Here is a 14,673-nt window from a genome sequence, read left to right as displayed (position 1 = left end):
GGGAGGGGCTTTTTTTTAATCTGGCTGAGAGGACTTGAAACGCCACGCCTCAAGCCTGCGTCAGAGACCAGGAATCGGCCGGGCAGCAGGGACCAGAGCGCTGCTTCAACCGGAGAGGTGAGTTGACGTCACTGCCCTCAGCCACCTCCTCCCCGACCAGATTGGGAAAAAAAACCTTTAAAGTATGCTCCATTTACTTTAATGGAACTGAGCCACACAAAAACTAAGAAAAAGTGTGCTGTTGTTTCTGGAAGACAGTAGATAACCCCTCCAATTTGACATAGTGTTTGCATAGTGTTTATAGTTATTATTTAACCCTTTACTAGTAATATTAAGCATAGCCTAAGGAAAACAGTACAATAGTAGTAATGTAGTACATATGAGGGAGAGCGCTATTACTTTCTTTAGTGACTAGGTTTGTAATTAAAACATGTGAAGCAGAAAACATATTATTAAAAAAAGGAAATGGCTATTGTCCAAATGGCAGGGAGGTCCGATTCCCAGCATGTATCTGCTTTGCAATTCATTTCAATAATTACTGTACAGCATTAGGTGACCATACAAGGTGATGGTGAAGGTAACCTTGCCTAGTCAACCTACACTATAATTGATCAAATTAATCTTGAAGAAAGTCTATTTTATAAGTAAAACATGTTTATCTGACCTTTTTCCTACATAGGATCATGTGCAGTATCTAATAAAAGCTAACTAGCAGAATAATTGCCTTGTTAGTCCTTTTCTAGTTAAATATCCATATGGGTTTTTATTTTCTCATCTGAATAAATGAAGATTACGGACATCATGTCTCAGTAGTGTCCCAGTTACCCATACCAACCAGTCAGTGCAGATTTCCTTTTTGCTGAGATTTTTAGTGGTATAAGTAGTGACTTCAGTCAAGCCATACACTCATGTGCATGCAGAGATTTGGCTGATAGCAACTGAGGGGATATGGGCACTGTAAAGCCACATGCAGGCAGTAGAGCAACAATTTTTGCCCATGAACACTATGTCACCATAGGTCACTGTTACACCATCTCATTAATCAGTTGTATGGCCTTCTTAGTTTTTTTTTTTTTTTTTTAAATGAGACCCCCTATGTTTCCTTAATTGACTTGAAATACTTGAATTGACTTTTCTTGGTGGTATTGTAAAATTTTATACAGTGTGTATGTACAGTGAAATATCTGTGGGACAGTTAGGCTATGTTGACACAATGTCCAAAAAAGAAAAAAGGCTTCCACTTTTTGTGTTTAAAAAGACGTCCATTATTGCATTATTCTAAATGACTTAAATAAAAGGCATTGCAGTCTATGGAATAAAGGACGTCTTTTTCACACATTGTATTGAATGATGGACGTCTTTTGAGGCGGACGCATTCAATACAATGTGTGAAAAAGAAGTCCATATTCCATAGAGTTTAATGCATTTTTTTAAGTCATTTAGAATGATGCAATAACGGACGTCTTTTTAAACACAAAAAGCGGACACCTTTTTTCTTTCTTGGACATTGTATAAACATAGCCTTATAGTGGTTTGCAAAAACTTGTATTTATTAAATTCTCTTATTGTATATATTATATAATCCCTAGTGGTTGTGTATTTAGATGTTCAATATATTGACAGTAACGCTCATTTATTTTGCAGGGTTTGTTAAAGGTGGCAATAGATAATGCAAGAGCGCAAGAGAAACATGTACAAATGGAAAAGACTGAGCTAAAGATGGAACTATTCAGGGAACGAGAATTGAGGGAAACCCTAGAGAAACAATTAGCAGTAGAACAAAAGAACAGAGGTATTTGTCAGTTTTATTGATATTGTGTGTGTGTTCTTTGTCACAGTTTCAGTCTATATAGATAAATGTGTATATATAATATAAATATAAAGCATAAATAGATGTCATTCAAAATTGTTGTAATAGCAAAAAAAATTAATTCCAGTATGGCCAATGTTCTATCAAAGTCCTGGTCAGCTCGTAAACATAGGGGAGGTTTTCCCAGCCTTCATGAAAATTGGGAATTTCTTCAATCAGAATAGTAGTGCAATTGGCACTCAGCTTATTCACCCGATGCACATAAAGGAGATGCTTTAAGTCAGAAAGACAAACTGAGCACTCAGGATTATGCATCACATCCCCAACTGTTTCATAAAGGAATGACAATGTAAATAACCAATAGTTTCAAACTCTTTATATTCTTTACAGATTTGTATAAATCAGGGAAAAGTATCAATATACTGGGAAGAATTAAAATTCATTACTTTTAAAAATTGACATACAATAAAATGATTGGGGAGAAATTGTCTTATTGATGCCTTTGTTGTTTATAGCTCAGTTTTCTCTTACCAACCAGAGCAACAAGAGAAATGAAAACTGATCTGTGTTGGGTTGCTATGGGCGGTAAAGAAAGTCTGTGCGACAGCACAATAAATCTTTCCTAATATGGATGATCTTCATTTCTGTTGAATTGGGATGTGGGCACATTCTTGTGCACCCGCATCTCAATTCACCATAGCACACAATGGAGAGGCTGGAGCCGCACTCTCCATTGTGTGAACTGGCATGTCTGTGCTTCCGTTATTCAATGAAAAACATTATTCTAGTTTGGGTTTACTGATTGGCCTTTGGAGAAAGAACGGTGACAAAAGAAAAACTGTGTGTAAACAACTAATAATAAACGTCAGCTGTTTGCAAAAGACATCTGAAAATAATGATCATGATCCACGGTAAAAACGTCCGTTATTCAATACATTGTGTGCATTGGACGTCCGTCTTTCCATCCAAGAAAAAAATGGACTGTTGCAATAAACAGTCAGACATGTCATAATTGGTAAAGTTGGATCCATCTGTCCCTCATTGCAGAAGAGTTTTTCTCTACTTTTAATAAAACTGGGAACAAATTGGTCTCAGGAACTTCCTGCCATCCTATTTTCTAATATGCCTAATAGACATTTACAGTTCTAGCTTTCTAGCTTTTAGCTTTTCTAACTGGTTTATAATTCACTAAACGTTAGGATGTATTTTATGAAATAATTTGCCAAATTATTTTTTTCAGAAATCATAATGCAACAGGCTATTGCAAGTAAAACTGCAGTTCACCTGCAAAACTATGTGACCATTAATAGGAAAAATCCTAAGGGAATGGAAATTTTTGGCAAATGTATGCCTCAAGTAAATCTACACAATAGCTGGCCCATACCTAATTGTAGCTGTAAGATCAGTAAGATTTTCCCCCTCCTTGTTCCAGTTGTAAAACCATGTAATTTTGTAGGAGCCATTTTAGGATATATACTGTATATATGTATAGTATTATGTTTCTTTGCACTCTTGTGAATTTCTAAATATAGAATATAGGTTAAGTGCAGTACACATGATTTTCTGTTCTCTAAGCATATGACTGGAATACTATTGCACATGACAAAGACCACATAGTAATTAAACTGATGTTTCCTTTTTCAGCAATAATTCAAAAAAGACTCAAAAAAGAAAAGAAGGCAAAACGGAAATTGCAAGAAGCTCTGGAATTTGAAACAAAAAGAAGAGAGCAAGCAGAGCAGGCACTCAAACAAGCAGCATCTTCAGAAGGACTCAGGGTCCTTAATGGTATGGCTGTAGTTCAATAGGTTTCATGTATAAATCATGTCATTTGCATGACACATTTGGTTTTGGTACAATGTTGCCAAATTAGCGAATTTTTTACATGGCTTTTTTCTTTTTAAGAAAAATGGTTTTAAGTGCATATAAAACCTTTTCTATTACTGATCTAAAGCTCAAAAATATATAAAATATCCACAGTGACCAAATATTGCTAATAATTGTAATTAGCCCTTGGTAATGACATGATAACATCTCATAAAGCAAATATATCTTACATTGAAAGCACAGTTGAACTATTTGAACTCACTTGTGTATGAAAACAGTGGTTCACAAATGCATTTCCCCTTATTAATTGCCTTATTTTATTTTGTTATTTCATTAATTTATTTGTTATTAGATATAGCACGAACATATCCTGCAGTGTTGTAACTGGAAATAGCCATTTGCTGCCTTTGTTAAATGCAAACATTAAAAAAATAAATAAAAATAAGCTACCCCCTAACTTCCAGTGTAACAAATTCTAATAAAAATCAAGAATAAAAAATATTCTTGCCAAATTACTTGTATAATTGTGTTACAAAGTATTGAGTATAGTTTGTGGGAAACCATTGACTGCAAATAGAAAAAAAAAATAATATAGTATTGTACCAGAATGGATAGAAAATAGATAATAAGATGGTGTCTGAGTCACAGGGTGACAGGGAGACAGTGTCACAGTCTTTATTACATAGAGGTTAAGGGGAAATGGAGTGAGTTATGTGGTGCCACAGAAAAGTAAATATACCTTATGTGCCATGGTCTTAGCATGCACATAGTAGGTTAAACCCTGCTGTATTTCAGCTGCTAATGTCATTCATTTTTGTCTCTGCTTTCAGAGGCTTTGACCCCGGAGATAGAATCTGACCGCAATGGGGCCAGAACAGATGCTGAAAGGACAATACAAGGTAAGATGTGCAAAATCCATAAATCTAGATTTTTGCATGTGAGTGTTCTCCTGTTATAGTATGCTATTCAACCATGCAGCTCACCATCTGGATGGAATGAATACAAGGTCACATTTGCACTGTTGTTTATAACAGTAAATTAATTTGGTTATGTTTAAAATAACAGGTAAAGGGTCAGCTCCAGCTCACACAATGTAGAATGATGTATTTTTATCAGCTCTGCAGTGTAAGAAGAAGATGCTATTTCTCTGAAAGAAATTGCACAATACATTGTTTTCCCTGTAGCTGTTCACTCGCTTTGCATTGCAAAGCTTTCCCTATATAAACCATTGATGGAAATTCCCTTTTAGTGAGGCAATAGTCATAAATAAAACAGTCTTTTCCATAACGACTCTATAAAGACCATCCTAATACATTTAGTAGGAAAGTAGAAATGGGCAACGTACACAGCACCTGGTAGGGTTGCAAGTTTTTGAACTTTTCATTGGTTGAAGCAATGGGATCTCAGTAGTCTAAATGAAACTTCCTATTAAATATTTGCAACCTCTTTCCACATTTCTAGACTAAATGATAAATCCACAACATTAATTTGAATTCCCATGAATATCTGTATAACGTAAAAGTCAATTAATGGATTTACGTTTGATGATTTACTTGAGATAAGCATGTTTAAGCCTTATTAATAATGTTAATGGTTTGCACTAAGAGCGTAGAATAAAATATTTATAATTGTGCTGGAATACATTCCAATCTCTAACCCATAGGTTTTTTTCTGCTTCTCATGCTTGCATTAAAACAACCTGTAAATCAGTAACTTTACCTTCAGAGAGCATTTATATTATGTGACTTAATATTGATCACTGTTAGGTGGCAAGGAAATACGTTATCGGTGTACTCACATGAAAGTAATGCAAAAACAAGGACTAGGACTTGTTTAATTGTTATATCAATATATGAGTACAATTGTACATTCTTTGTAAGGGTAGCTTCACACGGGCGGGCTCGCAGCGAGATTCTCGCTGCGAGCCCGGCAGGTCCTGGCAGTTCCCATAAACTACATACTTGCTGCGGACCGCAGCGAGTATGTAATTGTACCGCGCTTAACTCCTTCTACTCCCGCCGGCTCCCCCGCTGTAAGCAGCATACATTACCTGTCCTTGCTGCTCGGGTCCGGCGTCCTGCTCTCCCGTCCGGCCAATTAGTGTGTTGCCCAGCCGCAGCCACTGATTGGCCGGGCGGGAGAGCAGGACGCCGGACCCGTGCAGCAAGGACAGGTAATGTATGCTGCTTACAGCGGGGGAGCCGGCGGGAGTAGAAGGGGTTAAGCGCGGTACAATTACATACTCGCTGCGGTCCGCAGCAAGTATGTAGTTTATGGAAACTGACAGGACCTGCCGGGCTCGCAGCGAGAATCTCGCTGCGAGCCCGCCCGTGTGAAGCTACCCTAATAAGAAAACTATGTAACCTTTAGACATGGTAGAGTTAGGACTTGAAGGTTATAAAGTGGCATATAGTTTGGTGGTAAAGTACATACAGGAAAGGGAAAGATACAAACAAGATCTAATGTTTTAGAAAACCTGAATTTATTATAGTAAAATCTATATATCTTTGTAGTCATTAAAGTGTAACTACCATTTAAAAAAAACTTCTGACATGTGTATATCGGTTGGGGTCCGGCTGCTGAGAACCCTGCCAATAGCTAGAACCTAGCAGCGATGAAGGGACAGAGCATGCGCTCCCGTGCACGGCAGGCCCTTTATTCTTGCTATCAGCGGGATTCTCAGCAGCCGGACCCCAACCAATATACACTCCTTACATGTTGCTGTAACATGTCAGAAGTTTTTAAATGATAGTTACACTTTAAAGTGGATCTCTGAGCAGCCTGTTATAATGTAGATGAGTCTAAAAGGCCCAAGGGGCATACCCCAGTCCAAAGTTTGTCTGGTCCATCTCCTCTTATTCACCGGGGAGGGTAGGAAATGTCCAGTCTGTGAAATACTGGCTGCAGTGGTAACCTGCCTCAGGACCTAATTGGTTGGGCAGACATTTCCTGGGGGCTGACATGTCACTAGGAAGCTGTGAGCATCAGGGGCTCTTTTGGAATGGCAGTGACAGGGGGATGGGCAGAGAGTATTTATTATTTTTTATATTATTATTTGTAATACACATTTATATCATACACCGTGACCACTTTTAAAAACTATTTATTTTCCCCAGACAACTCATTTAAGACACTGAATCACCCCAATTTAAGGCCATGTTCACACACTGTATTTTAACATTAAACAACAACTTACAGCTTGCAACAACGGCCGTTGTTTAATGACCACAATCAATTACATTGCCGTGTTTAGAACAACGGTCGTAGTGTATACATCCTGTGTAGACTACGCCGTTGTTCTTTGTGGCCGAACAAAATAATTGACAAGTCTATTGTGCCCAGCCGCTATTCAGTGAATAGCGGCCGTACAAAATATTCTGTGCTCCTGGACATACTTTACACTGTGGTCTATGACAAATTGTTATCATCCCGCACCCAGCGTATGTCTGCAAAAAGTTTTATTTACCATTACCATTTACCAAGCAGGCGTATGTCAGAAATTTGTGTAATGCCAGTGTACAGATGCGGCAGTCTTGATAAATCTTCCCTGTACTTTTTTCATGTCCAAACATATAACACGGCTTCTTTAAAATGTCTTCTTTTTTTTTTTTTAGCATACAGCAGGTAAAGACCTTGCTTTTCTTTATTTCAAGAAGTAGCCAAAATTAGTTTATTTAATTTATTTAACCCCTTAGCGTCCCATGAAGTATCTGATACGTCATGGTGCCGCGGGGGGAGTTCAGAGAGATGTCTCGCCGGGACCCCGCTCTGAACGGCGCCTCTCCCGGCTGTTATGTACAGCCGGGCAGCTCCTCTATTAGCCTGCACGGGACCCATTGCCGCGCCGGCTAATTAAGCCTCTAAATGCAGCTATCAAACCTGACAGCTGCATTTAGAGGCTTTGCTCCGCATGTCCTTGGTGTCTAGTGGGTCAGATCTCCCCCCCATGATGCGATCACGAGGGGAGATCCGTCCTTCTGCCCGTGTCGGGCCTCAGTGGCGCAATGACGCTTTTCCCGGCCTTGCAATACATTGCACTGGCCTGCAGCAGGCCAGTGCAATGTATGACCGATCTAATGGATCTTTGCTGTGTATATACACAGCATTGATCTCTATGAGAGATCAGTGCTGTGTATATAAAAGTCCCCCAGGGGGACTTCTTGTTAATGTAAGAAAAAAAGTAAAAATGTTTTTTTATTAATAAAAAATCCCCTCCCATCACCCCCTTTTTCCCATTTCATAAATATAAATAAATAAACAAATAAATAAAGCGTATTAGCCCGAACTATTAAATTATCACATTCCTGATCTCGCACGGTTAACGGCGCAAGCGCAAAATAAATCCAGGGTGCAAAATTGCGCATTTTTGGTTGCATCAAATCCAGAAAAAATTTAATAAAAAGCAATCAAAAAGTCACATATGTGCAATCAAGGTACCGATAGAAAGAACATATCATGGCACAATAAAATGACACCTCAATCAGCCCCATAGACTAAAGGATAAAAGAGCTGTAAACCTGGGAATAGAGTGATTTTAGGGAACATATATTTGTTAACAATGGTTTGAATTTTTTTACAAGCCATCAAATAAAATAAAAGTTATACATGTTACATATCTTTGTAATCAAAACGACTTGAGGAACATATATAACAACTCAGTTTTACCCCAGGGTGAACGGCGTAAACACGAAACTCTCTGAAATGAAAGCAAATTCCTTTTTTTATAAATTTTACAGAGCAAATGATTTTTTTCCGGTTTCGCAGCATATTTTATGGTAAAATAAAGTCTGTTATTGCAAAGTACAATCGGTGTCGCAAAAAATAAGAGCTCATGTGGGTCTCTAGGTGAAAAAATGCAAGTGCTATGGCCTTTTCTCAGGACAGGATATAACTTCTCCCAGCACACGGGGAGGAGCGTCATGGAGCGTCAGTAAGTTAAATGGAAGCAGGCTAATAAGAGCGGACTGCAGAGATAACGAAGCACTTTGCTTCTTCATTATGGTAGCCTCACATGTACCGCATTGTGGAAGATTTTCTGCTGCAGATCCACAGCAGATTTGACTAAATGAATGAACACAACGTTAAATCCGCATTGTCAAATCCGCAGATCCCCAGCAGATTTGATGCTGTATTCATTCATTTAGTCAAATCTGCTGCGGATCTGCTGCAGATCTGCATTTGAAAATCCGTTGCAGATTCGAATTCGAAAATCCGCTGCGATGTGGTACGTTTGAAATTACCCGTACTGTAAATTTGCCCATCTCTATTGCCAACCATGTAAGACATAGTTGGCTTTCACCAGAGGAGAGCGCAAGTAGAAGGTGATTCTGGATTCACCTCCCCTCTGATATGATGTTTAATAGAGTTTACCAGCAATCCTATGAAAAACCTCCATTAATACATTGCAGGACTGTTATATGCAACAGTACAATGCAAATCAGAATTGATTTATATACTAAACATAACATTATAATTAACACCATTCATAGCTTTCCCAAGTTATAGCCTAACCCACTCTTGAAAAAGAAATATTTTAATGTCAAACTGAAGTCAAATGGTACATTGTGTTATCGTGCCTTGTATTAATATGTTGATAAAGCAGTATAGCACAATATTTTTTCTATTATTATTTCAAATATTCAAACTATATTAATGAGAACATCATTTTGGAGAACTAATTATTTCTATTTGTCTTGTGTCACACTTTCTAATTCCCCTATATTAGAACAGCCAAAGCAAATTAATTGCTTTTCCAGCAGTTGAACCTCAGCCAAGAATGAGCTCACATTCTCATTCTGCTTACTTCTTTCTAGGACTGTATTGTGCTAGACATTCCCCTTAATAGAGAGCCTGGTCTGGAGAATACCTTGCTCCACATTGTGTATTGCCTAGCACTTGATGAAATGTATATACTTTTAAGTGACCCACTAGGAAAGATAAAGTTCTTAGCAGCAAGATTATACATCAAAACAGTTAAAGTGAAATTAAAATTAAATGAATGAATCTCAGTGAAGCAAAAAAAGCAGTAATTAATGGTTCCCTTAATTGTCTTCATAAAATATTTGCATGGGTCTAATTTGCATAATTTGCATGTATTAATTAATCTTTCAAAGGAATTTTGTGCTGAGAGAAGCCAAAAAATCTCTTTGTTTTATTTAACATCTAATGAAATATTTATCTTCTTTAATGAACTTCTCATCTTCATTAAAATAAAAATTGTGCAACTTTGTGTGTTTTAAATGTTTTTATAATTGAAGTCTTCTCAAAAACCTCTTTAAGCTTCAAATGTCTACAGAACAAACATATTATCATACTTTCTGCACCATTTCACTCCGGCTTACAGTATACAACTGTTTATTTTTATTTTGATACAATTTCATTTAAGGGAATTTTCCAAATGACATTTGTTTTTACGCAGAACTTTCTTTTCCTTGAAGTGTCATTTAGCAGACTACTAATTTTGTGGATATTCATGAACTGTTGAGAAAACCAATATCCACTAAGTTCTACCAATTAGTCAATTCTGTAACTTTATGTATAATAATTTCATTGAACTTTCTTCTTTCTACAAGTGTGTCTAGAGGGTTTAATAAAACAATGAGATATAAACCATCTAAATTTACAGGATGCCACTGAACTCACAATAATCCCATAATATACTCAGTACTCAATACTCAGCCTGTCTATACATGTTTATCTCTAGGTATCTGCATATATATGTTTTAATTGACATTCCCTAGTTCCTAGATTTTCCCATTTCAAACATTCTGTTGTAGATTCTTATCAGAAATCGGTTTTGCTGTGGTTTTGGGCCCCAAATATACCCATTAAACAGGGCTAATTCACATGCAGAATGTTCAATGCTGTTTCAGGCTAAGTTCACACCTTGTATAATTTCATAAAATAACGACCGTAGTTGCAGTTTTGCGACCACGGCATTTATTTAATGAAATTGTCAATCACATTTATTTCAATAAAATCCCAACCGGAGTGTATACTTTCTGTATACACTCCGGATGGGATTTCTTTCTGCCGCAGAAAAAAATTACATGTCAGTTTTGTGTGGCTGCTATTCAGTGAATAGCGGCCACACAGGAATGACAGAGCAGACAATGTAAAGTACGGCTCCAGCCATTATCGACTATGGTGATTTGGAATGCAGGCACACTTGTATGTGCCCGCATTCCAAATACAAACAATTGAAGTTCATCCAGCCGGTAGTGCAGCACTGGCCGGGATGAATTTCACTGCATTACCTTTGCTGAATTAGTGGGTGGCAGCTCACAGAGGAGTTTGGGTTTGAAAATTCCACCTGTAGTTCCACCTATAGTGCCCTGATGGTGGCCCAGCCCTCTCCCTATTATATAAAAAGCCCCTTAATATATCTTAAATTAATAATTAGCTGTATAGTCAATGACTAATTGTATAACGTGTGTGTGTGTGTGTGTGTGTGTAGATTTAAAAAATACCTAATTTGAAGAGCCTATGACAACATGTACACACATGTATACTGTACTTTATACAGCAAACATACACAAATTCTATATATGCTCCTATGGCATAAGTACTTTTGATTCGGTATACTGTACTGATTTGATTTTCTTTACGAATTGTACTTCATTTTACTAAGTATTAAAATACGCTGATACTAAGGACATTCTTTTCTTACTTGATCACTCTGCTGCCATCTGCTGGCATAAGGATATAAACCTCATGATACAAAGAGCAATGCTATTAAGTGTTTTCTATCCTGTAAGCATGCCATAGTATTTGATGCATGTTAACATTTCAGTTTATTTTTTCCAATAAAAATAAAATAAATACAAATCAATAAAAAATCAAACATAAAGAAAGGGCTGTTAAATAGTATAGGATTTTTTTTTAAATCTTTTGATGGATTTTATAAGAGCATGTTGTCACTTCTCAGTTATTTTGGGGGGTGGGGGGGTGGGGGGTGTTGACATTTGTCGTAAAAAAAAAACAGCCATAATTTTCACGGCATATGATGGTCATTGCTTACCGTGAAAATGGCGATCGTAAGAAAACAGCTGTTACTTTAATGGAGAAGTGGCAGTCAGTGCAGAGAACATTGGAATTACAGACCGGTTCCAGTGCTACCAGTGAAATGATCTGATACAGGTTGTTCTGACCCTTTGCAAATAAAAACAGTCAAGTAAGCCATGAAGATTGCTAATGACAAAGTGCTCACACAGAATGTGATAAAATGATGATGTGAGAGCACATACATAAAAAGGTGTGTGTGTGTGTGTGTGTGTGTGTGTGTGTGTAGGGGACATTGTAAATATTACAGTGGGGAATTATTGTTATCTTCAAAAGCAAAAGTCAGAATTACATAAGCACTAGTAAAACCTTAAAGGGGTATTCCAGTGTGGCCAAAATATGTATATATTGCTGCGTCTATAGATAATTGAAAAAAACAACTATACTTATCTACTCCCATAAGTTTACCTATGATCCTGATAGCATCTCAGATAACACATTTGTCCAGATTTACTGACACTGTCTTATTCTTAGTTTTCTTTCAATTTAAGTTCTAATGATGTCTTTTAACTACTTATTTATCCACAAATATAGGGGTAATTAATTTGACAGAAATAACTTCAACCACAACTTTATTATTTCCCTTCCAGATGGAAGACTATATTTAAAGACCAGCGTTATGTACTGAAGACAGATATGCAACAGCTGAAGACTCTGTGGGAACATTTTGTGGACTAATTGCAAAGTCTGAAGGATGTAAAATGCTTTGCAAGTGAAAACACTCCATTGCTATACAGATGTTCCTTAAACATACAGCCTTGCTAGACTGGTGACCTGTGACTACTGGAGAGTCTAAAAGGTTTCGTAACTATTGGTAGCACTCCACTTGTTGGACTTCTTGTGAAATGCTGCTGCAATTCTGTAAAGACTGTAGCTATCAACAACCAATATCCACAGTTCTTCTATCGTGTTTTTAAAGGAACTTGTATATTTCTTTAACTGAGCACACCAGAACTTTCCAGCAGCATCCACTTAAAAATCTGAATTGTTTTCTCACACCTAAACCAGCAGAGATGGTTTCATAGGAAGATTCCTTAAAGGGCATGCACTAACATGGAAACTCAAGAGAAAAAAAAGTCAACAAAATAGGACTGATAAAAAATTTTTACTTAGTAAAATGTTTTGTTCTTCATAACACTTTTCTTCTACAATGGAAAACACCCGCTCTTGGAAACTGAACTACTGTATTTAACAAAATGAACTCTTTTTGCTGAATGTAAACTAATGACTTTGTGTTCTTGAGCCTCTTGTCCAGAATCAACCAAACAATGAGTATAACTTTCTTCTTCACCACCGAGAGGATCGGGAAAAAAATAATTTGTTTATTTGTGTTGCAGGCCACTTGTACATAGACACAGTCACACAGAAGGTATTATGTATGCAGTAGACTACTAGTGGTTAGGAAGATAATTTTAGACAATATGTTTTGTCACTTTGTTGGTTCTTAAGAAGCCTTTATAGTTTTAACGCATGCAGGCATGTACATATTTGTCCTGAAGTCACAGTATTAATTCTAAAAATTAAGAATCTGGTGGAGATAAGAGTTAACATCAGCCAGTTTTATTTGTATATTAAGTCATTACAGCCCTGAAACATAACTCATAGGGTTGGTATCTGGCCGATGAGCAAGTTCGAGACACCAGACATATTTTTATAGAATTCTTTTAATTTGAAAATTCTTAAATAACAAACCCTGAACACTTGATATACTTCCACTGATACTGAGTATTGACTTGACAGAGTTACTGTCAACCAACTACTGTATGGTATGATCACTGCCCATCTTCTTATTGTAGCTGTACATTGTAGTGTTAAAGGGAGATATATTTTGACTTTTTTGATGTGTTGACATAAACTACATCTTTTCACCATAAGTAACTGGAAAAAAAATATCAGAACATAATTTTAGGAAACCAAACAACATAGATTTTACATAATTTTTCTAATTTCTGTGTAACCCTTTAAAGAAAGACTGAACTCATAAATTAGTCCTAGACAGTGTACAAATTTTGGTTTCTACACATATCTAGTTTTATGCACATAAAATGTAATTTATTTTGTTATAACACATTAAAAGTTGTTTTTAATGTTAAATCTGAAATTTTATTCCTGTGACATTTCATTTCAACCTGGTAATAAGTATTGTTTGTGTTTTAAACAACTGGAGCTTGTAAAGTCTTCCATATTGTACTCCCAACATAACTTTTCTGTGCAAGAACCTGAACTATACATTTCAATTCACGCTGTAATTTTTAAATAAAATATTGTATATACAATTTCACATCCTTTTTATGAACCAAGCAATATTTTTCAATAAAATATTGTTAAGACTTTGTAATAGATTTTTTTTTCAAGAAATTCCTAACTCAGTTTTCTGCTTTATCGCACATGGTGCTTTTAAGTAGAATAATTTGACTTAAACATTTTCGATCGGCACTTGTATTGAGCAGCTAGTGCCTATGTAATACAGCTCTTAGTCATAGTTGTTAATAACTTCAGTCAAGAATTCAAGGTTCCAGTTCTTGAAGTGAAAAAGTGTCTAATTATAGGAACATTCAGGTACATTTATCAAGGGTGTTGCACCTAGGTGAATATTTTGTGTTTGTGACCAGTTTGCGGACTAATTTCTACTTATAAACCATTTGATGTGAAAATTCTTTTTTGATGCATATTTTTTTAATCTGCCTGTTTTGATGATTTGCCTAAAAATTCACGTAATCCAGTATTTGCACCCAATTTACATTGTGCTCAATTTTAGAAAATCGAAAGAACTGGTACAGGCCTACAGTTGGTCAAATGCAGGTGAATTTTTTTTTTTGCATTTATTTTATTCCCAAATTTATGAAGCTGCTGCGCTTCATTTCTTTTTACCTAGTTGAATAGGATTAACACTCTGTAGAAAAATTGCATATTTTACCATTTTAGACTTAATAGTAAATGATGTCCCTTATTGTCAACTTGTTTTAAATTGGTTG

The 14,673-nt window shown here is 36.4% G+C and overlaps 1 protein-coding gene across 8 annotated transcripts in view; it reads left to right on the top strand.

Moving 5' to 3' along the window:
- DACH1 (dachshund family transcription factor 1) overlaps positions 1–13,993 on the top strand; it is a 265,889-nt gene extending 251,896 nt beyond the window's left edge. For 7 of the 8 annotated variants that reach the window (XM_069970606.1, XM_069970605.1, XM_069970604.1 and 4 more), the window contains 4 exons: positions 1,645–1,792; positions 3,455–3,598; positions 4,468–4,536; positions 12,289–13,993. In XM_069970606.1, coding sequence (XP_069826707.1) covers positions 1,645–1,792; positions 3,455–3,598; positions 4,468–4,536; positions 12,289–12,326 — 399 coding nt within the window. In that variant the 3' untranslated portion in view covers positions 12,327–13,993. The remainder of the gene's footprint in view (positions 1–1,644; positions 1,793–3,454; positions 3,599–4,467; positions 4,537–12,288) is intronic. The other variant, XM_069970600.1, reaches the window with a different exon arrangement.
- Positions 13,994–14,673: the final 680 nt, after the last annotated feature.

This window comes from Dendropsophus ebraccatus, chromosome 5 (assembly GCF_027789765.1).
Source record: "Dendropsophus ebraccatus isolate aDenEbr1 chromosome 5, aDenEbr1.pat, whole genome shotgun sequence".
Classification (NCBI taxonomy): Eukaryota; Metazoa; Chordata; class Amphibia; order Anura; family Hylidae; genus Dendropsophus; species Dendropsophus ebraccatus.
This window is presented reverse-complemented; position numbering and strand designations above follow the sequence as displayed.